Source organism: Bos indicus x Bos taurus, chromosome 7 (assembly GCF_003369695.1).
Source record: "Bos indicus x Bos taurus breed Angus x Brahman F1 hybrid chromosome 7, Bos_hybrid_MaternalHap_v2.0, whole genome shotgun sequence".
NCBI lineage: Eukaryota > Metazoa > Chordata > Mammalia > Artiodactyla > Bovidae > Bos > Bos indicus x Bos taurus.
Genome location: NC_040082.1, coordinates 62,252,536 through 62,278,842, shown reverse-complemented (window position 1 = coordinate 62,278,842; position 26,307 = coordinate 62,252,536). Strand labels below are relative to the sequence as shown.

At 45.6% G+C, this 26,307-nt stretch overlaps 1 protein-coding gene across 2 annotated transcripts in view; it reads right to left on the bottom strand.

Moving 5' to 3' along the window:
* SPOCK1 (SPARC (osteonectin), cwcv and kazal like domains proteoglycan 1) overlaps nt 1–26,307 on the bottom strand; it is a 583,899-nt gene that overhangs the window by 164,819 nt on the left and 392,773 nt on the right. For both annotated transcript variants that reach the window (XM_027546431.1, XM_027546430.1), the window contains one exon: nt 11,237–11,363. In XM_027546431.1, coding sequence (XP_027402232.1) covers nt 11,237–11,363 — 127 coding nt within the window. The remainder of the gene's footprint in view (nt 1–11,236; nt 11,364–26,307) is intronic.

The following is a 26,307-nucleotide window of genomic DNA, read 5'->3' as shown; positions in this document are numbered from 1 at the left end:
AGGATCTTTCCTGGTGCAGAAAATCTTCCATTCTGGGCACCTTGATGGACAGAATCCAACATCACAGGAAGGTACCACCCTTGGTCAAAGGATAGAGCACTTCTATCCTATGCATGGTATATAAAGATGCAAAAACATTCCACTTGTTTTAGAAAGGGAGAAAACCACCAAAGTACTATGGTAAAAGGGAGAGCATCATTTAAATCATATCTCTCAATCAGCAGTTACAGCATCAGTTCACAGTAAATTCTAACTCAGCTAAAGATCCCCTCTGCAGCCATGAAATTAAAAGATGCTTGCTCCTTGGAAGTTAAGTTATGACCAACCTAGACAGCATATTAAAAAGGAAAGACATTACTTTGCCAACAAAGGTCTGTCTAGTCAAAGCTATGGTTTTTCCTGTAGTCATGTATGGATGTGCGAGTTGGACTATAAAGAAAGCTGAGTGCTGAAGAATTGATGCTTTTGAACTGTGGTGTTGGAGAAGACTCTTGCGAGTCCCTTGGACTGCAAAGAGATCCAGTCAGTCCATCCTAAAGGAAATCAGTCCTGAAGATTCATTGGAAGGACTGATGCTGAAGCTGAAACTCAATCCTTTGGCCACCTGATGCGAAGAACTGACTCACTTAAAAAGATCTTGACGTGGGAAAGATTAAAGGCAGGAGGAGAAGGGGACAACAGAGGATGAGATGGGTGGATGGCATCACAACTCAATTGACATGAGTTTGAGTAAACTCCAGGAGTTGGTGATGGATAAGGAGGCGTGGCATGCTACAGTCCATGGGGTCGCAAAGAGTTGGACACAACTGAGCTACTAAACTGAACTGAACTGAACTATCTCCTCATTCCCTGACATAACATACAGGTCCTAGCCCAAGGCATAGAAAGTGCCTTAGGAGCATTATCCATATCTAGCACTGAAATATTCTCTTGGAAAATGTCATGAACAAGTATGACTGTACTCATTTGAGCAATAAGCCAACAGGTAATATTTTGTTTGCTTGTTTTTAAAGACAAATATAAGCAACATGAACCTGAACTTAATTAAAGTTGTTTATAATTATTTAATTAGATTTATAACACTGAACATATTCATTCTGGCCAGGGACGCTTCTCTCTTCTAAAGGATTGGCTGGCAGAGATTTCATGTGCTTTGTGATTTTTCCTAATCCTTAATTTCATCTCCTGTTGAGGTGAGGATGCTCATAATCGTGTTCAGGTAATTGCTTTATCAAATGGTTTAATTGTGCATTCAACAGAACTGACAACAAGAAGGTTATTCTTCCTAATGTGTTTTTAACAAAAGCACTGACTAATTACATGGCATTCTATTCAGGGCATTTGAGAAGAAGAAATGAAAACCTATTCTTCAAATCTTGGTTAAACACATGTTTGCATATACAGCATAGAAATAAGTGGTAAAATAATTAGTTGCATTGCTTCCTTCTGCTATAACTTCATAGCTAATCTGCATGTTGAAGCAGACCATGTAAATTCTGAGGATGCATTTTCACCATGGGTGGTGTCTGAACATCTGTGCTTTCTGAAAATGTCACGATAACCATTTTGCCTGAAAGTTTATCCTTAGGAGCCAAAAAGACTTATTTTGGCATGTTCCAAAAAGAAAGAAAAGCTTAATACAACTGAGGATAGGTGTACCTCATGATTAGAAGGAAATATTACAACACTAGGCCAAATGGTTTAAAAGATTTCTGAATCAAAATGGTGCTGAATCTATTTTATTTTAGATGAAATTCCTCTTCAACTAGATAACTAACATGCCTGGTATGGACCTGTATTATATGTTCCTTTTTTGTCTACCATTTCTAGAAACATGTGTAGGCCAAGTCATTTCAGTCATGTCCGATTCTTTGCGACCACATGGACTGTAGATCACCAGGCTTCTCTGTCCATGGTACTCTCCAAGCAAGAATACTTGCATGGGCTGCCACGCCCTCCTCCAGGAGATCTTTCCAACCCAGGGATTGAATTCTGTCTCCAGCGGCTCCTGCATCGCAGGCAGATTCTTTACCAGTGAGCCACCAGAGAAGCCCCTCCTAGAAACACAGTACACCTTAACACATTCTGATATGCTCAAGCTAGTGTCATTTAGCTAAGGCCTGTAATGACACAAATATTTAATAATATTCAATATTTTAAAAGGTGATTCTACAATACACTACTTTAAAATTTTTATTCAGTCCAGTAAATACTCTTTCCCTCTTTTTTTCTGGTTAAAACACACACACACACACACACACACACTACACTTGATCAAAGTGAAGGGTAGAGTTAAGAGGGTCACGTGACCATAGTATTTAATTAAAGGATGGACACACAGTTCAAAAACAGCTGATTGGAATCCTTTCCTGGGATTGAGACACAGATATTGGCAAATTTCTTTGCATTTTCTAGGCTAGAAGCAAATAAATCCGGGGCTGTCAAAATCTATATTTCTTGCCAAGGGGAGAAAGCCTCTTGGCAGAATGAAGCCAAGCAGAGACGGACAAAGATGAGAAAGAAGGAAAGGCAGTGCTGTCAACACTGAATTTCCGCTTCTTTCTCTGAGGTCTGCCTACCCCCATATACTTTCTAGCCTTGAATGCCAGTAAATCTTCATTTTTTGATGAAGCTAAGTTTGAGTTATGTTTCTGTCACTTGAAATCAAAAGCGTCCTGATGATACAGCTGGTATTTTATATTACTTTTCAGATGGCGTTTAACTCGTAGAAGTAAAGACTGTCATTCAAGAATCATACAGACCATGGTTCAAATATCTACTCTGCTGCCAAGAGCTGTGCTGACCTCGGACAAAGTTTTACTTTTCTCCTCTTTGAGACTGCTAGTGGTCTCAACCACAAAAGTTTATTGTGAGAATTAAATGGAATAATGGAGAAAATAGAATACTACAGCACTTAGTACAATATCAGAGTATCTAATATATGTTCAATAATTAAGTACTGTTGTTTTGCTGTTATCGCCACTGTTGTTACTATTTAAAATAATACTAGGGTAGAGGCTTCTAGATTACTCCAGTATATACTCCATTCTTCTTTTTAATAATACCACTCTCAAATTTTAGCTGGGTATAGAGCTGCCCTGGAGAAGGCAATGGCAACCCACTCCAGTGTTCTTGCCTGGAGAATCCCAGGGACAGCGGAGCCTGGTGGGCTGCTGTCTATGGGGTGGCACAGAGTTGGACATGACTGAAGCGACTTAGCAGCAGCAGCATAGAGCTGCCCAGAAAGAAACCCTCATTTCCCAGCCTCTCCTGCAGCTTGGCATAGTCTTATGATTAAGTTATGGCCAGCAGGATGTGAGCAGAAGGGACCTTAGTGACTTACAGACCTTGCTTCCTCTCTTTTCTCCTAACTGGCTGGACACAGCAGCCACTTTGAATCCAGAAGCTCAATAGTTCCAACTGCTGAGGATGACAAAACAATAAAGTAAAGGATGCTGGTCATTGATTGACAGTCTAGAGGCAGCATGTTGGCCCCAGGCTGCTTATCTTCAGAATGTTTCCAAGAGAGAAAAGTAAAACTGTATCCCTTTTAAGACTCTGTTCCATTTGGACTTTTGCTATAGCAGCCAGAACATATATCCTAATATACAATAAATATCTTATATATTATTTATTCCTGTTCCTTCCCAAAACCTCATGAAAGAGAAGAGGGAATGACAGCCAAACAAGGGCAAGAACTAATAGTTGAGGGTTTTCATACTACAAACACTAACTTCTCATTGTTCATTGAGGTTCAGCACCCTCAGACTGAAGAAAGGATGATGAAAATCAACAAGACCTCAGGGTGTGGTGGGGGTAAAAGCAAGTTGGGGTATCCGGCATGGAGGACTTGTCCCCAAACTTCAAGCTGGTTAATGTATACAACAAACTTGCTTAGAGTTGGTTAGCTGCCACTAAGTATGTCTCCAAAGACGTGACACTTCTCATGTTAGCTTTTTTCTAAGCTACATAAAATTAAAATATTAATAGTGAAACCTGACCCGACTCCCTCATCAGACCTTTGATGTCCACGTGGTCTAGAGGCACATGATCCAACCCTCTCCTCCCATGACCACCTGAGAGCAGGTAGGGATGGGGTTGGGTAGTTCTTAGTTCTTAGTTCCCCTACAGGGCTGGATACATGGCTGCATGCAATGTCCTGCCTAATTGCTGCTATACCGCTTGTTCCTAGGACCAAGACCACCACCATGGTGCTCCAGTTTCCTCCTGCACAAAACGTGCAAAGGCAGGTCTTCCACCTCATTGTCCAATCATCTTCTCTTCTGCATAGTCAGTCAGAGAAAAATATTGTATATTAACGTGCATATGTGGAATCTAGAAAAGTGGCATAGATGATCTTATTTGCAAAGCAGAAATAGAGACACAGATATAGGAAACAAATGTATGGATACCAAGGAGGAGGGAGGTGCGATGAACTGAGAGACTGGGATTGACATATATATACACTATCAACAGTACATATAAAACAGATAACTAATGAGAACCTACTCTATAGTACAAGGAACTTCACTCAGTGCTCTGTGGTGACCTAAATGGGAAGGAAATGCAAAAAAAGGGATATGTGTATACATCTAGCTGATTGGCTTTGCTGTACAGCAGAAACTAGCAAAACACTGTAAAGCAACTATACGCCAATAACAATTAATTTTTAAAAAAAGTGAGGCCCTCACCAAGGAGCCATTTGCAAGTGAAGACAATTCTCACCCAGCAAGTTCTATGGAGACAGGGCTATCTAAAAATATCCCTGAGAACACTGACAGCATCAACGCAGCCAAAAAGCAGCGGAACTGCATATAAAAATCACCCATGCCTGTCGTGGACACAGGGCCACAGAAGTCTGCAGGAGACTAAGAAGACACACCGAGCCTGATGCTATCTTGAGAAGGCTCATAGATTCAGGCCTGGATTCATGCTAACCCTCAGAACAGACTGTTCATGGGAAATGCCGGCCAACAGAGACTCCATTTGCCAAGAAGTTCAAACATGACCTTTACTTGGTAGCAACTGTTGGAAACTATTAAGACGACTCTGAAAATAATATAATCCTCAGCGACAATATGTTGAAAGAAATGCCAAGCCTGTAAGGCAAGTTCTCTTTCCCCCTCCTTCACGTGCCCATTCTCAGAACAGAGGAGAACCGTCCTCCTCCACAGCACTTCCTAACTGGGCATCTCTCTCCTGCATCCAGATAGAAAGGAGCCATTTGCTAATTGTTTCACAGCAGTTAATGAATAAATGTTGTTGGGAGGGGAGGGGCAGAGCAGAGGACTGTTTGCCTGCTAGTTTCCCCAATCCCAACAGCCAGGCTGATGCCAGGGAACAAGGTTCCCAGGGGCAAGCCAAGAACCCTCTCCTTCCTCCATACGGCTTCTGCCTCAATATAAGCAGGCCCAGCCCTGACAGCTGAGCTCTGGTCACGTAGGTATAAAAATAGAGAGGCATCAAGGAAATCCTATTAAAAGAGGTCTGACCAGGGAGAGGACTTCCCTAGCAGTTCAGTGGTTAAGAATGCACGCTTTCATTGCAGGGGGCACAGGTTTGATCCCTGGTCCAGAAACTAAGATCCTGTATCCCACATGATGTGGTCGAAAATAAATCAATAAAAACAAATTGTAAAAAAGGCCCAGCCAGGAGAGAGTCAGCAGGGCCAGAACATGGAGCCATGGGGAACTCCACCCTAGCTGCCTTCTGAGTTCCCAGGACCCCAGCATTGTTCCACATCTGCTCACACTTTTCCCAAAGACCTCTCCCCTCCAGAGGGAGGAAGAGCTGAGACTGCCCACCTGAAGCCTGGGCTAGCTAGACAGTGACGCTTCCCCTCTTACAGGTAAAATTATAAGTTAGCAGCCAGAACCCCAGGAGTTTTCATCTTTCTGTGCATTTAACAGCAGAGAAAGGCAAGGCACTCACAGATGCCAGGCTCCCTCTGGTTTAGGCTGAGGCCACGGAGCCATTGGTAAGAGCAACTGCAAGTCCCACCGGGACCCAGATGGTGAAAATGTCCTTCTGTTGAGCTCAAAGCTAAAATGACTCTCTATATTTGAAACTGAGACAGTCGCCAAGTCCAGCTATGACTTCCTGAATGCCTCTTCTGACTGCATTCTATCCCGCTCTGCAACCACCATACAAGTCCAGTCCTGCCCTGACCACTCCTGGTGTACAGCCAGAGTAAGTGGAGGCAAAATATAGATCCTTAGTAAGACCACCAGGGTTCTTAGGGTGAAGTGCCACCCCTCTCATTTGGCCTTCAATGCCCTGGAAAAGTGGTCCCTGATAGTTTTCGAGCCTCATTTCTGTAGGTAGTTAAGCCACTATCCCCAGTCCATGTGTGACAGCACCACAGCAGTGCTTCAAGGGGGTTCTTGCTGTGTTTCATCTCTTCAACTCCCTCTTTGCTCTGATGAAATGAGCTGTCTATATCTCCCACCCCGATCTGTACCCTGGGCGACTCCTTCCAGGTTTAAGATCTCAGTGAACCATTGCTTCCCTCTAAGAAGACTACTCACACCTCCAAACTGGTTGAGGTGGCTCTGTTCCATGTCCCACAGCACCCCAAACATCCCTTATCTGAACACCTAGTTTAATGAAAGGAGACTGCTCCGTAACCTACCTTCCTTGTGAATTCTGTGAAAAGAGGGCTTTGTCTTTTGCATCATCCCCAGCATTTAGCATAATGTGCGACAGTAAGAAAGAATTCACCAAACACTTACCAAATTTCTGGACTGCTTCAGTTTTCCTCACCAGGACCTCAGGGCAAGTTAAATGATGAGGGTCATCCTTACTGTCTAGAAGCCACATCGAGGGGCAGGGTCTCCACCGTGCTCTACCATGCCAGGCCTCTGCTTGCCTGTTCCCAGTGGTTTCTGTCCCTTATCTGTTGTGGGTTATGCTTTATAGAGTCTGAATACAGAGTCATTTATTGCCATGTAACATCTTATATCCCTTCATCTCCAGACTCTGTGCCTTCTTGTAGATTTTATCTTTGATCCTGGGGGAGTCACAGAGCTCTGAGTAGCATCCCTGGTGCCAGGTCACTGAAAGAGCCCTGCTACAGACTGAGGTTCTAAATGCATCTCCCTCTTTTCTAGGAGCTCCTGATCGTTCAGAGTCCAGAGCAGAAAGAAAGTTCGTTCGATGGAACCTAAAGACAAACACCAAGAGAACAGAGCTGACACTCTCTGTCCTCTCCCGCTCCTGCAGTCTCTGTCCTCCCCCTGCTCCTGACGGCATGCCCCAGACTTCCGATCCATCTGTGAAAGGGTTAGCACTTCCCCTGGAACACTGACGGTTTCTTACAGATTTCCTTGATGGTGGTGGGACTGGGTTGTAATACATTTTTGCCAAATTTTTTGTGAATTTGATTTATGACATAAAATCACTTCTAGTTATACATGCATCCTGGACTCCTCTGTCCTTTGTTTCTTGACCCCAATGACCTCAAAAAGGTCATAACTCCAGGGGATGGGAAGTCATTTGTTCACTAATAGTCAACGCATTCACTCTATTAAGTGCCCGTCTATTGGCGGTCCTGTGACAGCTTTGTCTGGGAGACTAAAATGTGCTCTTGAACCTCAGTAGAGAAGTGGTTGTGGATATAGGGGCAATAACTAAAGCACTCCAATAAGTGAACCTGATCAGTCTGAAATATCTCCCCTGAAAGGAAGTTTAATTGTACACCACAAGGGTTTAGAATTGGTCTTGGCTTCAGAGGTCTTGGGCAGTCAATGCACACCTTCAGCATTTTATTCATTCCTTTTGGAAAAAGAGAATTTCAACTTTCTAGAAGTTAAGATAGAAAACTAGGAAACTAATGTCAAAAACCAACGTTCACACCATTTTCCTGGGCTTCCCAGGTGGTGCTAGTGGTAAAGAACCTGCCTGCCAATGCAGGAGACGTAAGAGACGCGGGTTTGAACCCTGGGTTAGGAAGGTCCCCTGGAGGAGGGCATGGCAACGCACTCCAGTATTCTTGCTTGGAGAATCCAATGGACAGAGGAGTCTGGCAGGCTACAGCCCATAGAGTCAGAGGGAGTCAGACACGACTGAAGCGACTTAGCACGCACACACACCATTTTTTCAGTGCAATGATGGCCCTCCACGAGTCCCTCCCCTCTGTTTTAACTTGATTAGAATTGTGTGATCACATATAACCAGGCAGGAAGCTTGAGAATCAAACTCTGCCACTGCGTTTGACTCTTTGGGCCTCAGGCTACCCTACACGGAGGATGGGGAGAAGGGTACTACAACTTCTGATGAGAAGGCTTTTGCTCCAAGAAAAGACAGCTGACCAGGTCTGGGAAGCAGGACTGAGGCAGGTGCAGGAATTCAGGGGCACTAGAGGAATAACAGGCTGGGGCTGGAGCTGGGGCAGGCTTTGGGGCTCTGCCCAGCAGACTCTGGAAGCCATTTCTCTTTTGAGGAATCATTCTTGATTCAAAGGAGCCTTTCAAATTCTGATCCTGCCTCTCAAACAAGCTATTTATCACTACCTGTAAGCAAGCAACCTTCTCTAACACAAAAAGCCAACTTTCCTGCCCAAACTGCAGGGGGGCCCTGACCAGCAAACATTTGCAGAGACATTCCCTGGGCAACTGACAGCATTTCAAGCCACATCTGACAGGTTACGACTGCTCCTTGTAGCTCAAGGGTCACAGGGAGCTAAAAGCACTTGAAGCTCCTCCTGCGAATAAGAGACAGAGGCGAGCAGGCAGGGTGTTGCTGGAGTCTGATGTGCAATGTGCCACCTGCCCAAATAGCCCCTGATCACTCACTGACACTTCATGGCTCGTCTCCAATCACAGACGCCAGGATCAGACAGTTCACTCCGGAGCTGGAGGGAATAACTGAACAGCACAAACTGGAGCTTCACAAAGACAGACTCGTTGCAAGGAGCCCCTCTCTGCCAGGGCCCCCGGGTGGATGTTTAGCTAAGCAACTTGGCCCAGGGTGGGGATGGCTGATTTCTCTCAGTTACCGAGCTCTCTAGAACCCAATCACTAAAATTCGGGAAGGGCTGCACAAACTGGAATCTCGCCATTCCTTCTCAGTGGGAATCTGCAAGGGCTCCTCTCTCTCGTCCATGATACTGAGCACCCACTGTGTGTCCTGTGCCTGGTGAAGGCAGAGGGGCATTATTTCTGCCTCTAGGACTACACACTCTTAAGAAAGACATGTGCAAGAAGGTACTTACAGTAACAAGTGTCCCATAAGCTTGGCACAGCCCAGCCACCTGCTCACCTTCCTAGCTTTGACTGAAGGTCTCCTCCTGGACCATTCTCACATCCTCTGCTTCCTCCTCCCCTGTGCCTCTCCCCTTATTGTCAGAGCCACCATCAGGGCATACTCTCAGTTCTTCGAATTCATCATCCTGCCTTAGGGCCTTGGCCCATGCTATCTTTTCTATCTAGAACATTTTTCTGGTTCCTCCAGGGTCAGGGAAGCAGGGAATAGGGGAAGGTGGGCATACTTAGCCAGGTTGGGCTGGGCTATCTGGCCAGGAAGTTCTTGGCCATGATCCTGGGCGGAGAAGCTGTAATTCACACAGCATGTCTCAGGTTGGGGGGTGGGGGGGGTAAGGATTACAGACTTAGATCAGGAGGAAGAACCAACATGCTTCTTTCCACTCCATCATACATTCCCAAGCACCCGGTACAGAGCCTGGTGCATAGGAAGGGCTCTAGCGAAACCTGCTGAAAGAACAAAGGAATGACTACCAAGCAGTAATGGCAGTACTGAGCTCCTAAAGCAGATTACACAGGTCTGGGTCCAAGCGAGACAAACCTTCGGCTTCCCACTTTGCTACATATATTCCCTTTGGTAAGAAAACTGTGAAAAACAAAGAGAATAAAAGTCTACTTTCAGTGAATAAAAAGACATGACTCACATCAAGAAAAGTCAGTAGAAAAGCCTGGCACAGCCTCACCATAATCCAAATAAGCTTCCAAGGACAGCAGAGGGGACCCCCGGCCTGTGCCATCTCCATGGTGTAAAGATCAGATGGTGAGGGGACCACAGAGAGTGGAAGCCATGCACCACGCAGTGGGGAATGGACAGAGGTGGGACCAGCCTAACAGCCCAAGCCCAGGGACCACACAGCCACGTGGCCATGAACGCCCAAGGAGTCACCATCTGTGACTCTCGTCATCCCCGACTCTATTCTGCAAATGAACTTTCCACAGGAAACAAGGAGATGAAAGTGGGACAGCTGTGGCTAGAGGGGATGGGAGGGTCAGAGCCTCACTCCTTGCCCCCCACCCACGTCTCACAGAAAGTTCCTGAGACTCCTGCACACAACTCTTCACACGTAGCATTAAGGAGGGTATTGAATTATACTTGTTGAATAAGAGAACAAATAGGTAAACCCTTATCAATTTTGTGGTTTCTTTTTCTTCCATTCATTAACCCAGTGAAATTTCTATTCCCAAACACAGATGGACAACCTTTACCCAAGGAGACTATTCAGAATTCCAAGAACAAAATCTCCCTCCTTCACCCTGGTGATGCCTGCCCCTCTGCCTCGAATTCCTTTTATTAGAGCCCAGATGAAAAGCTCCTCTTCTTTTCCTCATTACTCTGATAAGAATAAACAGACCCACTTTATCCCTAGTTCCTTTTTCTATGAAATCATTTTCTCTTCATCGATTTGAGTTAAAATGACCCGTCTCCATACTAGCAAGCCCCCTCCCATTAGACTGCAAGGCCTGAAGTCCCCAGAGAAAGGAACGGCAGACCCTCTAGCCCCGGGTCTGGTGTCACACTGGACACATTCTAGATACACAATAAATGCTGCTTGAACATGTGCTGACATCACTCGCCTTCCTTTCACCTCGCCGTCCCTAAGACGTGGTGCCCCCCTCATGGGTCCCCTCATATCTTGGCTACCCATCAGCTAGGTTGAATGACTCACATCTTTGGAACAGTTTGCTCCCTCATCGACTCCAAGAAGCTGGTCTAGATTCACTTCAGGACCACAGGCCACTCTTGGAATCACCCTTCTTCCCCTTAGCCCTTGATCACTCCAGTTACATGGATCATAATGATTTTATCTCATCTCTTTGGTCAAAGAGTCTATTCCTGTGGCAGCTTATCAAAGGCAAGACCTCAAGTCCACCAAGATTCACAGGGTCCTGTTTCTGCCCAGAGAGCCTTGTCAGAACAAGCAGACACAGAGTACTTCTTGATGACAAGAAAAAAAAAGACAATGAAGAAAACTGACCTTGGATGTATAGGTGTGGCCATCGGAGCCACAGACCATGGCTGACTGTGCCGCGGGGCAGGGCTTGCACTTGACCAGATTCGAAGGTCCGACCCAGTGCTTGTGGACCACTGTCCCCTTCTTTTGCCTGAGGATGAAAAAAAGAGGGCATAAGTAACTGTCGCTCCAGTTTCCAGGGGTCTTTCTCCTCCAGGTTACCTGGATAAAGGCCAAGTAAAAGAGGGCTGGTCAAACAGTCCCGCGCATCCCCAAGTCCCCTGGCTAGCATCCGCATGGAGTCCAGCTCACTGATAGCAGGCAGGGGACAGTTCCAAAAACCTAGGTTCACCCACCAGATGGACAGGAGAAAGCAATGTGGCCACTAAAAATGTAGTAAACACATGACTTACTTTTTTTAATTGGAATATAATTGCTTTACAAGGTTGTGCCAGTTTCTGCCATATAGTACAGTGAATCAACTATAGGTCTACATATATGGCTCCCTCTTGAACCTCCCTCCCACCTTCTCACCCCCCATCCCACCCGCCCAAGCCAACACAGAGCACTGAGCTCCCTGTGCTGAAGAGACATTGACAACACACTAGAAAGACAATGAGAAACTAACTCGGTCAGTTCCTCCAGCCCCCTGAGGAGGGTGGCAGATCACAGGTGTCCCCACTCAGCACCCAGAGCCTCAGATGCCTCCAGGGCTGATGAGCATCCTCCAAGGAGGAGGACGCACAGACGACTCAGAGAGTAGTCTAGATAGAAGCAAACACAACCAAACGGCTTTATCACAGCTGTGGAAAAGCATCTCTGGATATGTTTTAAAGCAATTTCAGTCCAGCTTTCAATTTGCCATGCGACAGCGGCTCTGAGGTGATGTCACTTTCAGCTGCTAAAATCATCAGAATTCTACTCTTTCATTCCAGCTCCGGCATCTCCCTAGCCTAACCTTTGTCATAATGATAAATGGCGCTATTAGGATGGCTTATGTCCACGGAAAGAGCCCTGTCCTCATATCATAAACTACCAAAATCAAGGCCTGCAGTTACGGCCACCCTTCCTCTCTTAGAGGAGCTGCTTTCCCAGCAGACCGTTGGGAGCCACATCCCTGGCCAAGGGGCCAGGGCTGGGTGGCGGACAGGCAAGCCAGGTGGGTACTGTGCCCTTGACACACTTTGCCTGGGCCATCCTCTGAGGGGCTTAGTTGGGCTCCAGAGCCAGAAAATACAAGTCCAAACCTCAGCTCTGCCACTTACCGTGCCATCACAGCAGGATATTTCACCCTGTAAGTTTCAGTTTCCTTATCTTTAAAGTGGTGGGGGGTCGGGGGACAAGGAATAGTATCTCTTTCAAGCAGATAGTATGAGGATTAAAATGGCTCATGTATGTAAATGACTCAGTACAACGCCTGGAAAAAAGGGAGCAATCAAAATGTCATTACCATTATTATTGTTTTGTCACTATATCGTGTCTTACTCTTTGTGACCCTGTGGGCTGTAGCCAGCCAGGCTCCTCTGTCCACGGGATTTCCCAGGCAAGAATACTGGAGTGGGTTCCCATTTCCTTCTCAAGGAGATCGTCTTGATCCAAGGATTGAACCCACATCCCTTGCATTGGCAAAGTGAATTCTTTACCACTGAGTCACCAGGGAAGCCCATTATCATTATTATATGCCCTATCAGATGGAGCTGTAGGGAATGAAAGCACCATTGCCATAGAAATGTGACTTAAGTCTAAGGCCCTAGGTTTGGAGTTGTGCTGAACTCCCCAGAACTCATGGGCCACAAGGAGTAAATCTTTTCTGCCAAGTGTAGAAGGGATCTTCAGCACCTCGGGAATTCAGGTGTGGCATCTGATGTGACCTACCCTCTTCCAAATGAACGACAGTGAGACACAAATGGCATCCACCAACTTGGTTCTTATCCTACCTCAATCCTGTCCCAGCGATTTGTGGGAGGCAGTAAGAGGAAGGAGGTCTGTTTGGGGAATTATTGGGTTGGCCCAAAAGTTCGCTCGCTTATGGGAAACCCAAATGAACTTTCTGGCCAACCCAATACCTTGGCGGTTGACATCAGGAGGGTGACCACACACCCTGTGCACAACACCTTAGAGAAACTGGGGACCCCAGGCCAGACAGGGTCATAGACTGAGCCCATCTGAACAATGAACTCGGAAAGGAAGTCCTATGAGGGCACTTGGGATGGCTGGTCCAGATGACTCATTTTACTCACAGGGACAACTAAAACCAAGCTGGGGAAGGGTTTGCCCACCGGAAAGGATTGGTGGCTAGGTAATGGTGACAATCACACAGCCACAGAATGTCGGGATGGCTTTCCTTCAACCCTCCTCAGACACACTTAGATGACTCACCTGAATGATTCGCTGGGGGCACCTACACGTTCACCACTAGGGCTCCTCTCTCCAATGCCTCCCTGCTTCCTCAGCAGTTACTCACCTTGTCCCTGCCTCTCTGTCTGGAATAAAAACATCTACTGTTCACATTTCTAAATCACATGGATATGGGTCTCCTATTATCTTTAACCAAACACACTTTCTTCTTTCAAGATGTATTCTGCACTACGGAAAAAGGGATGGGAGGGGATGAGACTCCAGGCAGCAGACAAGCAGGCTGCCGGCACGGGCTTTAATCTCGGAGTGGGTGATTCCTTCAGAAGAACACCACACATTTATCATCATTCTCACAGCAGATTGTCTGACGCTGATAATGAATCAGCAAATACAGGCAGCAGTTCTGTGTCTGGCAGCCTCTCTCCTGGGTCAGTCCCCAGCGTGTGCGCCCATAGCCAAAGTAATTCTTGTTTTGAGTTCCCAGAGAGTGGTAATAAAGTCTAGAGAGTGGGCAGCTTTGCTGGAGCAGACTACCATGTGCGATGATGCCCCAGAGGAAGGCAGATGGCAGGAGCTTAGCCAAAGGCAGGCCAGGGAGAAGTGAATGCTGAGTCACTGGCATTAAGGAAAAGATAGAACTACCAATTAATCACCAGCCAGTAAAGATGGGTCATCCCTGTCTCTGGACCTGAACTTCACCATTAAATACATTAAGGGGAGACAAAGAGATGAGGCTTTCTAGGGCTTCCTAGTGGTCTGGGGCATCAAGGATGCTCAATATAGCCTTGTTGGGTGAGTGGGTGGATCCCTGAGTGCTGACCACTGCACTGGTTACTAGCAGTTAATCACAAAATCACAGACTGAGCCTGAAAACCCCTTAAAATGAATCTAGTCTAAGGACTTTAGTTTATAAATGAGGAATTGGACACACAAGTGAATAGCAGAAGTGAAGTGCCCACTGTCACAAAGAAATACAGCCAAGTTACTTCATATACATTTGTCAAGTTGAAGTTACCCTGAAATTGACTGCATTTCTCTGGGAACATTTTAATTCCCTACTTTGGCATCTACATTTTCACTATCAAGGCTCAGTCTTATCAATTAAGCCCTTCTGAAACACTGTCCCTGACTCTACACCTGTGGAGGAGGAAGCTCTCGCTCATACCCCATGCCAGGTGGTCATGGATCATGCCCAGGAGGAACCACCTCTGACCCTGGGATGCCCTGGGGACTAAAGGTACAAAGGCCAAAGCATGCTGAGTTTTCCCAATTCTAATGAGACAAGCATACCTGTTACATTCAGATAAACTCAAGTATTTCTTATTCCACTAGGACTCGTGAGAAAATGGCACCCAAATCAGTACTCTCTGTCCAGAGGCCAAATTACACAAAGTAATGTACAAGTGGATGTGAGCCCAAGGAAGCATAACTTCCCTGGTTATTGGGTATATATTTCAATCCCTGCAATTCAGTGCAAACCATAAAAAATAACCAACCCAGGTGAGGCAAGGGACTAAGCTTTCAGGCTCTCAGATATTTCACTTCTTGAGTCAATGAAGAGTGAAATCCGATGAAGGTGTCTTGATGGCACTGCTATTCCCGGTGTCACAGACATTAATCAACTGGGGCGACACAAGCAATTTAGTCTGGGAGGCAGGTCCTGCCAGCCCTCCCTTTGGCCTCAAAACCCTACCTCCACCCCAGTCTGGCTGGTGCCAGGGGCAGCCACGCCTCCCACCCTATTCTCGGCTCCACACAGAAAATCTAAGCTGAAAAGGGAAGACAATCAGGAGATCACCAGCATTGCTTCCTCTCTTTCGGTCAATTGCTTATCCTTATCTCTTCAAGAAAATTAGAAATACCAAGGGAACATTTCATGCAAAGATGGGCTCGATAAAGGACAGAAATGGTATGGACCTAACAGAAGCAGAACATATTAAGAAGAGGTGGCAAGAATACACAGAAGAACTGTACAGAAAAGATCTTCACAACCAAGATAATCACGATGGTGTGATCACTGACCTAGAGCCAGACATCCTGGAATGTGAAGTCAAGTGGGCCTTAGAAAGCATCACTATGAACAAAGCTAGTGGAGGTGATGGAATTCCAGTGGAGTTATTTCAAATCCTGAAAGATGATGCTGTGAAAGTGCTGCATTCAAAATGCCAGCAAATTTGGAAAACTCAGCAGTGGCCACAGGACTGGAAAAGGTCAGTTTTCATTCCAAACCCAAAGAAAGGCAATGCCAAAGAATGCTCAAACTACCGCACAATTGCACTCATCTCACACGCTAGTAAAGTAGTGCTCAAAATTCTCTAAGCCAGACTTCAGCAACATGTGAACCGTGAACTTCAGATGTTCAAGCTGGTTTTAGAAAAGGCAGAGGAACCAGAGATCAAATTGCCAACATCTGCTGGATCATGGAAAAAACAAGAGAGTTCCAGAAAAACATCTATTTCTGCTTTATTGACTATGCCAAAGCCTTTGACTGTGTGGATCACAATGAACTGTGGAAAATTGTGAAAGAGATGGGAATACCAGACCACCTGATCTGCCTCTTGAGAAACCTGTATGCAGGTCAGGAAGCAACAGTTAGAACTGGACATGGAACAACAGACTGGTACCAAATAGGAAAAGGAGTACATCAAGGCTATATATTGTCACCCTGTTTATTTAACTTTTATGCAGAGTACATTATGAGAAATGCTGGACTGGAAGAAGCACAAGCTGGAATCAAGATTTCCGGGAGAAATATCAATAACCTCAGATATGCAGATGACACCACCCTTATGGCAGAAAGTGAAGAGGAACTCAAAAGCCTCTTGATGAAAGTGAAAGAGGAGAGTGGAAAAAGTTGGCTTAAAGCTCAACATTCAAAAAACAAAGATCATGGCATCTGGTCCCATCACTTCATGGGAAATAGATGGGGAAACAGTGGAAACAGTGTCAGACTTTATTTTTGGGGGCTCCAAAATCACTGCAGATGGTGACTGCAGCCATGAAATTAAAAGACGCTTACTCCTTGGAAGAAAAGTTATGACCAAACTAGATAGCATATTGAAAAGCAGAGACATTACTTTGCCAACAATGGTCTGTCTAGTCAAGGCTATGGTTTTTCCCGTAGTCATGTATGGATGTGAGAGTTGGACTGTGAAGAAGGCTGAGCGCCGAAGAATCGATGCTTCTCCAACTGTGGTGTTGGAGAAGACTCTTGAGAGTCCCTTGGACTACAAGGAGATCCAACCAGTACATTGTGAAGGAGATCAGCCCTGGGTGTTTTTTGGAAGGAATGATGCTAAGGCTGAAACTCCAGTACTTTGGCCACCTCATGCGAAGTGTTAACTCATTGGAAAAGACTCCGATGCTGGGAGGGATTGGGGGCAGGAGAAGAAGGGGACGACAGAGGATGAGATGGCTGGATGGCATCACTGACTCGATGGACGTGAGTCTGAGTGAACTCCGGGAGCTGGTGATGGACAGGGAGGCCTGGCATGCTGCAATTCATGGGGTTGCAAAGAGTCAGACACGACTGAGCTACTGAACTGAACTGAACTGAATCTTTTAAGTTTACCAAATTCCCAGCATGTATGTATGCTTTTGAAGCAGTAAGATGATTCTTAAGGACAAATCTGATGATGCGATTCCATGCTTAAACCCTCCATCTTCTCACCCCCTGGGGCCTGTCTGAACTTCTAGTTTTGGTGTTAAACTGACCGAGCCTATCTTCACCGGGCCACTATCTGTCCACTTTCCTCCCCAACCCTCCACCACACACATCCATGCATAAACACACATACCTATGCATGTACATACACACATACACCATGCAGACACCCCCCATACATGCATACACACACACACACCCCATGCACACACAGTCTTGCATGCAGGCATGGACACACACACACGCATGTATGCATGCACACATGTGTACATATACGCTGACTGCCAACACCAAATATTTTTGCTCCAGCCACTCTTTGCTACTTCCCAGAGCCCACCAAAGAACTCTGCGCCATCGTGTAGATTTTTCCCAGATCTGAAACACGTTCATCCCCACCCACGTTTCTCCCCTTCACTCCTGCCTGCCTCATAAGGCTTTCTTCAAGGCCTAGTTCAAAACTCCCCTCCCCCAGGAAGCCACCCAGGGCCCTTCCCACAGGCAGGCAGGCTGCACTCCCAGTCCAGCATGGTCCTGTGATCACTTGTGGTCCCCAACTTGTCTGTAAGCAAGCATCTTTATTAGGCTGGATCAATGTTAAGATGCCATTATGATTCAGACAGGACCTGGGGTACACCCAAGCTAAAAGCCTTGGTGCCCATCCTGGACATTCCCCTCCCCGTGCTCAACACTTCTCCCCATCACTCAAGTCCTACTGATTCTATCCCCAGCCAGCCACATCAGCCCCTTACATATGTCATGCTAACTTGAATCTGTATGACTTGGTAAATAAATGCTTTCTACCTATATAGCAAATGTCTGCCCCTTGTCCAAGCTTCAAATTGACTGCTTCCCATGCAGTTTCTTTGCCCTCTGGGAGCCCTATCCGAAGAAGAATTAATCATGTGCGTGCATCTGAGCATGCTCAGTAGCTTCAGTTGTGTCTGACTCCTTGCAACCCTATGGACTGTGGTCCGCCAAGCAACTCTATCCACGAGATTCTCCAGGCAAGAACACTCAAGTGGGTAGCCATGCCCTTCTCCAGGGGGTCTTCCCGACCCAGGGATTGAACCCATGTCTCCTGCATTGCAGGCAGATTCTTCACCACTGAGCCACCAGGGAAGCCCAGCGTTAATCACGTTCATACCCAACTGTGACGGTCACCACAGCACAAAGCAGTTCACTGTGTGTTTATCTTCCACAACAAATTGCATGTTCCTCAAGGAGAGTGACTGGGCCTTAATCATATTTGTGATCCTGGGGCTTGGAAACATGGTTGACCCTTGGGACATGGGTGTGCTCAGTGAAATACATGAATTTATTAATTTGGACCTTCAGAATTTTCTCCTTTTATTTCTGGAAATTATTAGCACTAACTGGAAGACAAAAATAGCATGTGGTTTAAGCAGCACGAATTCAATAGACTGAGAAATTCTAATTCAGACTTGAAAAACAATTAGCAAAAATGTCTAAAGACAGCAGGGAAGTGGGTAGAGGGCTCTCCTGTATATATGAGGGCTAAGGGACTCCCCATCTTTTGAAAGTAGGTTGCCTCCAAAGCTAGGAGAGGACCTCCAAGGCACAGGTTCCAAATTCCCAACTGATAATAATTTTCCAATTTGAGAATGAAAAATGAGAATTCTCAAGAAATCTTAACTGTTACTGAAATAATTTTTTCTATATTCTTCTCAATACTATATTTAAGTGTTTTTTTAAATCAAATAGGATACAGTAAGTTTAGTAGTGTTTATAAAGAAATGTAGCTTAAAGTGAAAATCCAAATACTAGAAATTGCCAGCAAACACTGGTGGGTGGTGTTCAAATACTGTGATACTTGGACCTCCTAGCAAGTTAACAGCACAGCACAGAATCGCGTGTTGACATTTGTTCTAAAACTACTTTTTGGAACACCACTCAGAGGATTTCCATAAGGTATACTATGCAAATACATTTATTAATATTCATTTTATTTACAAGAGCAACTCACCACTGTCAGCAGAGTGGATGACGACTACATTCTTATAAGATGACAATAACTACAAGGAAGATAGACCAGATCATGACAGCTCTTCCCTGTCCTAGTTCCTGATAACTGGTTGACCAGTTGACCTGGTTGACCTTAACCTTCAAGTCCACTTTTCAGCATTTCCTGTTTTTGCCTCCCACTGGACCCAGCCACTCCTTACTCTGAGATCCCCACCCTAGCCACTTGAGGCAGATCCCAAACCCTGCCACTTCCCCATGTGATAAGCAAGGGAATCTTTGATGACATGAGTTGTAACTCAGTATTTCATTTGACCATGGGCAGAATAGGGTCATAATCAGGGCCCACAGTAAGGAAAGCAGTATCAGAACAAAGACTTCCACAGTAATTTTTCCAGCAATAAATATATATGCCAGTATAAACTTCCTGATATCAATCCCAGAGGATGAAATTCAACATTGTGTATCAAAAATACTTGCACAATGCAGCAGGGCTGGGGGCCACTAAGACTGTCTGTAGAATTGCTGACTTTTTTCAGTTATTGAAGAAGACAAGACCACTACATTTTATTCAATACACTGTGCATTCTAAACATGTTTGCATAACTTTTGATAGAAATGTTTTACTCTGCATATGAACAGCTGGTAAAAGAGGAAAGCAAATTCTAGATCACAAATAGTAGCAGCAACACTCCAGCTATTTTACATGACTGCTAGACATCCCTCTAAATGCTGAGCACACTTCCCTGACTCCTCACCCACAATGACCCCCTGGTGGTAGATGCTATCATTAACCCATTTTATAGAAGCAAAAAAGCAGAGGTCTGCTTAACCAGTCCCAGTCCCTTCTTCTCTGACCTGTCTTTGTTCTCTCATCAAATCTCTATGGCAGACCTGTCAGCTCAGAGGCCTAGAGAACCCACCCAGGAGCCAACCCTTTCCAGTAATCACAGTGTCTGTTTGCTGGCAGCCAGGATCACTGCATCTTATTATCATGTTAATATCAAACTGCCCATTGAAAACCAAGATTGAATTTGTTTGCAAAATCAGAACTAATTGCTTCTGAAACAAGGATGGAAGATACTCAGACAGTTGATACAGTGACTATGTTGAACCAGAGACAAAATAATGAATGCTAATTAAAAGGGAAAATATGTTAACCATTGAAATAATCTGTCCTGTAAAATGAAGCTATAATTCCTCCATTGTTAGAGTTATTTGAGTCATTATACTAAGTCATAAAATGACACAGGAGGAGTATAATGGCTTGTGTCATTTCAAAAGCTGCTTTGTGAGAGAGATAGACTCCCACGTGAGACAAGCTACACCCTGGTATCTGTGGGCTCAGGAGTCTCTTTCCCAAATGAAGAAGGTCCCAGATATAAGATCCTGTCCAGAGAGAGTTCAGGTTTCCTAATAAACAGATGCCTATTAGAGAACTGTGGAAAAAAATGCCCAGTCTCTGTAGAGTAACTGTTGAGCATCTTGGAGTGTTGTAAGCACCACCAGGCACTCACATGGTGCAAACACAAGCTATTTACAGAAGCTTAAAATTTTAAAGGGCAAATATATAATAATGAGCATAGCAGCTAAACATTTATTGAGGCCTTATTATTCTGCTGGTACTATTATTACTACCAGCAAGAGTAAGTAACATGTTCTGAGCGCTTACAATGTTCCAGGCCCTTTACATGAACTGTCACATTCACACCTGCCAGCAGCTCCAAGGAGGAGAAAAGTGATGGTAGAAATGGGAAGAAGTGTGAGGAGTGAGCCAGGGAGAGTTTGTGAGCAAAGAAGACCTACTGGATGGGAAGGACCAAGACCACAAGGTGGACCCTGGTCATCAGGGAGAAGCACCTACTAATTCACTGATTCAGGCCTGCACATCACTCACAGTAAGCCAGCACCCTGTGTGGCTTCATTCCATCTGGCTTGGCCCAAGTAAGGAGGCTGAGCGTGTGATATCTCCCAGGTCAAGGCTCAAATGCATCAGAAGAGACAAGCAGGTGCCAGAATCAACAGAAAGCCCTCAATGCCCCGGCATACTCCCAAGCCACCACCACATCAGCTTATTACTTCAAACCCATAGGAAAAGTATGTATTTTTAGTTTTTAGAGCAGAATCAGGGCCACCAAAAAGACATGTGGCTGGTATGGATGCAATTCCAAAAGTAGGAACATCTGTGTGTGTGTGTGTGTGTGTGTGTGTGAATGTCAACCTCTGGCCTGCAATTCATTTCAACTTGAGCCTCCGTGACCTGCCTTTCACCTGAGCTGTGTAATGGCCCAGGCAGCTGGAAAAGCATCTAACCTTCAAAGATGACAAGATTCAATAGCCAGAGGAGAGTTTCCAAAAACATTGTATGTGCATGTAGAAAAGAGCTGGAAATGCATTAAGAGGGCACATACCAGGGAACACACCCTCTGCCAGGTAGGAGTGAGGGTGTGAGAAAGGGAACTTCAGCTTTGTCACTCCATATATCTAGTATCTGACTCTATACCAGGTATTGCTGGTTTAATCTGTTCAAAATCTAAACATGGAAGGTATTTTCAGAAATTTAAAAGAAATGCATGTTGTCAAGCCTACCCTTCACTGCCAGCCGTGCCTCTCTCCAGTAATGTTTGAAAAAGTCAAGGTGATTGAAATAGAAGATCTTTCAGGTGCAGGAAGGAGGGCTGAATAAAGGAAGTTCATCTGCATAAAAGCATTGGGGAATACTCAAAAGATTCTGGTGAAGACCAACAGGTCAGATCTATTGAACTATGTTTCTTCATTACTGTATTTTCAGGGCCTATTTAAGCAAAGCTATCAAAGCTGAAGGTATAATTATTCCAAAGGTGGTTAGGACCCTGGAGACAGTCTATTTACTAAACATTCATAACAAACGTACTGCACTGCGCTGTGCTTAGTCACTCAGTTGTGTCCAAATCTTTGTGACCCCATGGACTATAGCCCGCCCGGCTCCTCTATCCATAGCAAGTATCCAGGCAAGAATACTGGAGTGGGTTGCCACGCCCTCCTCCAGGGGATCTTCCCAACCCAGGGATCAAACCCAGGTCTCCTGCATTGCAGGCGGATTCTTTACTGTCCAACCTACCAGGGAAACCCAATATACCTACTATGTGCCAGTAATTGGGTAAAGAATTCAAAGACAATACTAGCATTGTGTTAAATGTACTTCCTAAAACACATATTACCTGTAACAATTCTTTGTAAACGTAATGATATTTAATTATTCTGAATGACTGAATTTATTTGGGATAGGTGTTACCTTAACTGTTTTTATTCTTACTCACATCTTGAGACAGTAAAGAGTCTCTGCCCATGGACTCCTCCAGGAAAGAATACTGGAGTGGATTGCCATTCCCTTCTCCAGGGACTGAAACCTCATCTTCTGCTTGGCAGGCGGATTCTTTACCACTGAGCCACCAGGGAAGCCCAAAGAGTCTCACAGACTGCTGACTTGCTCAAGAAAATTTCTAACAGCAAGACATTCACTATTTATTTCAGGACCCCCATCACCACCCTCAGGCCATTCTACATTTAAGAGTGTCAGAAGCAGTTTGTGGGCCAATGGCTAAAGGCCAAAAGGAAAGGAAGTTGCCAGATTATAAACCCAGATCTCTGGTGTTCTCCCATTCTGCACATTACTTGAATCAAGGTTTCCTTATACTTGAAACCAAACAGATATGTCTAGGGATCCTCATCAAACCTAAACTCACAATGCCCTCAAGTGTCTCCTGACCAGATCAGGAGGATTAGCGGGCGGATGTGATTATGTAAATTCCACTAAGTGCTCAGAGACTGTCTGCAGTCACCTTCCATTAAGGCAACGACACAACATGGCCAGTGGCACCAGGGGCTGGGAGGCAGGGGTTTTAACTCAGAGTTCAGCTTGTGGAAGAGCTCGGCCGCTGGGGCCTGCATGCAAAACCAGTCTGTGTGGGTGGGTGCACATGTGCACGCACGCATGCACGCACACACACACACACACACACACAGAGACATTTACAGGCCACAACTAAAATTCTGCTTTGTTAATGAAAAGTGCTAAGCCAGCAGTGTAATAGCAGCTATTAGGGAAATATAAGTGAACAGTTAAGCTTCCTTTATTCCCTTAGGATAATGGATAGCAGTGTACTGTTTTAAAAATCCATTTCTCCCTAAAAGGGAGCAGAAGAGAAACTGTCACTATTACCCAAAGACCTTTGGCATCCCCATTTGACTTCTTGTTTGCTGATCGTCTTTGCTGGTCCAAGAAAGCAAGGTCCCTTTCTAGCCCTGAGACCTTAGAGGAAATCTTTTAGCAACGGACACACTAATTGGGAAAAAAAAAAATCAAATGTTAAGCAAGAAGCCTAGGGCTGAGAATTTCCACTGCCTCTCTCCCTGAGCATTCCTGATCCTCCCTCTCTGCAGGAGGGAACAGAAGTACTGCGGGTTTTGCTACAGCTTCCAGCTAAGTGTATGTGAGCTCAGGTGTGCACACGAGGCTGAGTGCAGGTACATGCAATTCTGTCACTGGCTCTGTGATGTCATCTTCGAAAATATATTCTTACATTCCTGGGAGGCGATTCATTATTATGGGACATGTGCATGAGGGAAGAAATAGCCACATTTGTTTTCTAGTCACCAGCAACAAAGCCCATTCTGGGAGGGCTACATATGACCTAATAGGAAGAATAAGTCAGCAAAATTAAACAGAGGAGGGTAGATGGCATTAGGGACATTGCCTCTTTAGGTCAGGCCCAGAGCTGAAGCTGAAGTTCCAATACTTTGGCTACCTGATGCGAAGAGCTGACTCATTGGAAAAGACCCTGATGCTGGGAAAGACTGAGGGCAGGAGGAGAAGGGGATGACAGAGGATGAGATGGTTGGATGGCATCACCAACTCAATGGACATGAGTCTGAGCAAACTCTGGGAGACAGTGAAGGACAGGGAAGCCTAATGTGCTACAGTTCATGGGGTTGCAAAGAGTCAGACATGACTGAGAGCCTGGAATGAGACAGGCTGGAAGCTGATAGAGACATGGATCCAAGGAGATTCGGCTGAACACCAATATCTGCAAACTATCAACACGACACCACTCACCACCAGTACTGCAGAACGCAAGCACAGTCACATCTACATTGTAACTTTCACTTGATCTGAAAGCTTTCTCCAAGCCAAGGTTGGAGCCACTGACAAACTCCTCACCTCTGCAGCAGCCCAGCTGGTAGGGGATTTTCTGGGTGGGGAGGCCAAGGATGAAGCCTAGTTCTCTTGGTCTTGTGCTTTCTCAACACCTTCTCCTTCCAGGTTCCTCTCACCTTTTCCCAAGGACCAGCTCCACTGCCACCCGTCCTGGAAGAAGTCTCAAACAGCCCTTCCCTTCCCCCAAGCACGTCTGTCCCATGGCCATTGTTCCCAGTCCGTTGTTCATGCCCCACAGGCCTTTAGCACTGGCCACTTTGGACTATGCTCACTGAGGTCCCCAGCTCCTCCCACATACAGAAAAGATGCTCAAGGATGTATCAGCACAGAGAGCAGTAACCCTGTGTCCAAATGCTATTCCAGAGTAGAACCTGGACCAATGTATAAAGGTTACTAACAGAAAATATCTGACTCAATACAAGGAAGACATCTCACAGAGTGAGAACTGTCCAAGGACAGAGGTTCCAACTCAGAAGGTTGGGGATGGAGGCTCCCAGTACCACAAGAGTTCAAGCAGACGTCATTTGAAGGAAGGGGATTCTACAAAAGGCATGCTCTGATTTCTGTAAGCATTCTTATATATGATGGATAATAAGGAGGCTGTTTCTTTTTTTTTAATATTGTAGTCAAGTACACTGAACATCCTTGAATATATACATGTATCTGTATTTGCTTCCATGAGATAGGGTGTCCAAAATGGAACCAAGGGGCCAATGAGGTCAAAATACCCACTGGAAATGTTGTAGCAATTTGCACCCTGAAGGAAGCATTGGTCCATTATCCCAACCCTGTGTTCTGAAGACAGCTACCAAGATTTGCAGAGTAAAGTGCTTAGATTCACCACCAAAGGTCCACAGGTAATCAGCAGAGCCATTAAGAGCAGCAAGCCAATTTCACCCCATAACATGAAGTTAAAAAAAAAGGCACATGGAAAAATTGCTGAAGTTAGAAAGCAAGTAGATGAGCAGGAAATCAAGTGTCACCCCAGTATGTGCCAGTCAGTTGGCAAGTACTCTGTGAGCTCACACAGGGGGCAGACAGCAGCAGCTGTGGTCCAGGCCCCCTCCCTGGCACCAGGTGGACCAAGCCTCCTGGCACCAGGCTTCTCCCCAGGACAGAGGATGGACCCTCAAGACTGCTACCTGCTGTTTTCCCAAGTTTCTTATTGGCTGAGCAGGCACCTTGGGCTGGAATATTTCTCCCTAGCTTACTCTCAAGGACAGGAAGGGCCAGTCACAAGGGCCAAGGAGCAGAGGCAGACCTCAGAGACAGGAGATTCTGGAGCCTGCAAGCCTCCTGGATGAAGCAAGACAGTGAATTTAGGCCAGTCACCAAGAACCACAATGGAGTCACAGAAAGCTATTCAGTCTTGGCCTGTGGTGGCTGGCAGAGTGCATCCCCAGTGGTGCCCTTCTCCTGTTTTCTTCCTGAAGGTAGATCCAAAGGCCATTCTGTAGTCCTCAGCAAACACAGACCTCCAGCTCTGAGGGACCCAAGGGGTGGATGAGATGGATGATACCTGACCATCAACAAGGCCAAGTCTCTGGCCCCAAAGGATGGTTGACCTTCAGATATATCTAGTCACAGAGCACAGAGAGAGGGTGGGCTGTAAGGAAGCTGCCAGCCACCAAGTCAGGGCAGGGAAAAGAATCAGGGTATGATGCCCCGCCCCCCACCAAGAATAGGGCCACTTCCATACCACGGTGACATACAAGTTACCTCCAGGTTCCCCATGGGGTTTCACAGGCACTTCTTAGTATTTTCTGGGTGTCTAGGAATGTGGTAGGTGCTATGCAGAAAATAGAGGGAATACAATATGCTGTTGACCTCATGATAAGAGCCCTAACCCTCACCTGCAACATCATTGTTCAAGTTGGCTGACCCATCAGAGCTTCT